The following is a 3,582-nucleotide window of genomic DNA, read 5'->3' on the forward strand; positions in this document are numbered from 1 at the left end:
CAAGCGTACGCTGTCGATGCAAGTATATTAGATAGATGTGAGCCTATCGGATATCAATCCCACAGGGATGGTAGTCTTATACCTCTTAATGTAGGTGCAACAACTAGATACAAATGGGTTAAATTGTGAGAATAGTAGTCGATGCATTAACTTAAATACAATAAAATAAAATATGATGGTGATAAACCGGGATCCCTAACATGAATCTTCAGCAGAATACTAAGTGCTCAAAAGGTATAAAAAGATATGTGATTGTCGAAGCAATAAAGTTCAATGTATATCTTACCCAGAGTCACTCCTCTATTTAATCTGAGACTTAAACATGTATACTAACCTCACCTTTCGATGATGGAAATTCGACACTAATAAGAACAAGTGGACTAAATTCCTCTAATTCTTACTCAACTTCTGTTATAATGCTTGTTGGCTTAAACTGTCACTGTACTTTCCAGTATCAGTGACTGTAATAACACTTCCGTGTTAAAAAAATTCAAACCGCAAGATTAAACAATAAAAAAAGTTTGAATAAGATAACATTTCACCAACAATTCATCAGTACTTCCATACAATCAAAAAACAAAGAATAATCACCAGCATTTAGAAATAAATAAGAAAGAATCAAGTGGAGAATTCTATTCCTAGACAACTCGACTGAATGTCTCTATTCCCTCTTGTCCAACACTTAGGTTGCTTTGTCAGAATCTAGTCTGCATTTAGTATTCACGTTGGCTGACCCGTGAGAGGCTTAAGCTATCATTGCCGCAAGCTTTAAGGTGGGATGATGAAGATGATGATCCAAAAAAACTAAAAAGCCACATTTTCTTCTAACGTCCACCTTTTATGCCCTCCTCTATAGTACAGGTGTCCTTTCCCCAAAATAATTATGTCCTTGTATGTACAAGTTGGTTATACTAGACTGGACAGCTCACACAAATTTTGTTCTTATCTGGATAGCTATCAGGTGCGGCGACAATTCTGGATGCAATCTGTTATTAACTCATGCAGCGACATTAACTCATGCGGTGACAATTTAAAGTATGTTTCTGTCTTCGCTACCAACTTCCAATTGAGATAGATGGTCTATAATTTGATCCTGTAATCCCTTACGGTCTTTTATCTTGATGTCAAATTCTTACAACAATAATATTCAGCGTATCAGTCTTGGTTTGGCATCCTTTTTCGCAAAGAGATATCTTAACACCAAGTGGTCAGTGAATACAACAACCATTGCGCTGATAAGATAGGAACGAAACTTGTCGAAAGAAAAGACTACAGCCAGCAATTCTTTCTCTGTATTGGTATAATTGAATTGAGCATATGTAAGAGTTTTGCTAGCATAATAAATGGTGTGAAATATTTTTCCCTTTCGTTGTCCTAGAACCGCACCCACAACAAAGTCGCTTGCATCGTATATAACTTCAAAAAGTTGAGACCAATCGGGTGTAACGACAACAAGTGTATTCACTAGCTTCTTTTTTAACTGAATAAAGGCATCCGAAAACATATTGTCAAAGAATAATTTTCAATTCTATTCTAGCAATGAGCACAAATGCTTTGCAATTTTTTAAAAATCTCTAATAAACCTTCCGTAAAACCCTAAATGTCCCAAAAAATTGCAAATACCTTTCACATTTGTTGGTGGAGGTAAATTCTCAATGATTTCCACCTTAGCTTTGTCTACTTGAATGCCTTGACCAGAGATGCGGTGTCCTAACACAATGCCTTTAGTTGCCATGAAATGACATTTTTCCCAATTCAGGACCAGATGTGTGTCCTCACATCACTTCGGTATTTTATCCAAATTGTTAACGCAATGATCAAAACCATTCCTATAGACTGAGAAATCATCCATAAAAACCTCTAAAGAGTCTTTAATCATATCAGAGAATATTGCCATCATGCACCTTTAAAATGAGGCTGGTGCATTGTAAAGACCGAAAGGCATACGGTGAAAAGTTAAAGTACCAAAGGGGCAGGTGAAGACTATTTTCTCCTAATCCTCCGGTGCAAAAGCAATTTAATAATCCAGCATTTCTAGCAAGCCGATAGGCCTTTCTAGCAAGTAGATCCAGCATTTGGTCAATGAAAGAAAGTGGGAAGTGATCATTCTTTGTGGCCGCATTCAATTTGTAATAATCCATACAAACTCGCCATCTCATGGGAATGCTTGTAGGAATTAATTCATCCTTATCGTTGTGAACCATAGTGATGCCACTTTTTTAGGCATGCATTGCACTGGACTGCCCCAATTGCTATCAGAAAACGGGTAAATAATTCCAGCATCAAGCCATTTTATGATTTCCTTCCTGACAACTTCCTTCATCTTTTCATTTAATCTTCTTTGTTGTTCAACCAATTGCTTGCCTTCATCTTCCAACTTGATCTTATGCATGCAAAAAGAAGGAATAATTCCTTGTATATTGGTAATACTCCAAGTAATAGTTTGTTTATATTACTTGAGAATATGAACCAATTTCTCTTCTTAAGTTACATCCAGTGTTGCCAAAAGAATAATCGGGAGAGTGTTACGATCACCTAGAAAGACATATTTAAGATGAGGAGGTAGTGGTTTCAATTCGAGAGTAGGAGGTTCTCCAATAGATGGTTTGAAAATTGGGGTGGTCTAAGGATTCAATCTGCCATCCATGCTTAAGTTCAAGATTATTAGCTTTAACCATGCTATTACAATTGTCTAAGGATTTAGCATTAGATGTCACTGCAAACTCTTTAGAATGTACTGTGCTTTGGTCATTGAATTCTTCCTCAATTAGATCATCAAGCACATTAATAGTATGGCATTCTTCTTTGTCCTTGCATTGAATGGATTCAAAAACATAAAGGTGGATTGCTCATCATTAAGTCGCATGGTTAGTTCACCTTTATAAACATCAATAAGAGTTTGGCCAGTGGCTAAAAATGATCGTCCCAAGATTATGGGAACCTCCTTGTTTTCCTCGCAGTCAAGTATGATCAAATCAGTCGGAAAAGCATATTTATCCACACGAACTAAGACATATTTTATTTGCCCTTCAGGTTGAGCCAATGATTGATTGGCTAGTTGTAATGTCACTGCAATAGATTTCAGGTGACGAATTCCCAACTTTTTGAAAGTAGATAGTGGCATTAGGTTAATGCTAGCTCCCAAGTCGCATAAAACCTTACCTAAATAATGATTTTCAAATTGAACATAGGATGGTAAGCTCCGAGGATCTTTCAGTTTAGGGGGCAACTTGTTTGTCAAAATAACACTACAGCATTCTGTGAATGCAATATTTTCAATATCAATAAGCTTCTTCTTCTTGGACAAGAGGACTTTCATAAATTTCCCATAACTTGGAATATGTACCAGAGCATCCACTAAAGGAATGTTGAGCTACAGTTGCTTTAGTGTGTCTAGGAACTACTGATACTGCTTATCATGCTCATTTTTCTGAAATCTTTCTGGGAAGGGTAAAGGTAGAGATATATCTGCTTGAGCCAACACCTTTGATTGCATTGACAGTTTAGAAGGTCGGACATTAGGCATATGAGGACAAATTGTGGAACTTCTTTGTCTGATGCATCGACAAATTCTTCAGATTC

At 36.7% G+C, this 3,582-nt stretch overlaps 1 protein-coding gene across 1 annotated transcript; it reads right to left on the bottom strand.

Moving 5' to 3' along the window:
* Window positions 1-2,767: 2,767 nt before the first annotated feature.
* Window positions 2,768-3,319, bottom strand: LOC107950050 (uncharacterized). The gene has a single exon (XM_016884798.1). The coding sequence runs from the start codon at window positions 3,317-3,319 to the stop codon at window positions 2,768-2,770; it is 552 nt and encodes a 183-aa protein (XP_016740287.1).
* Between the last annotated feature and the right edge of the window lie 263 nt (window positions 3,320-3,582).

Source organism: Gossypium hirsutum, chromosome D03 (assembly GCF_007990345.1).
Source record: "Gossypium hirsutum isolate 1008001.06 chromosome D03, Gossypium_hirsutum_v2.1, whole genome shotgun sequence".
Lineage (NCBI taxonomy): Eukaryota > Viridiplantae > Streptophyta > Magnoliopsida > Malvales > Malvaceae > Gossypium > Gossypium hirsutum.

What these genes read in the sequence shown, in the direction of transcription:
- LOC107950050 (XM_016884798.1), bottom strand. Translation starts at nt 3,319, where the DNA reads ATGAAAGTCCTCTTGTCCAAGAAGAAGAAGCTTATTGATATTGAAAAT.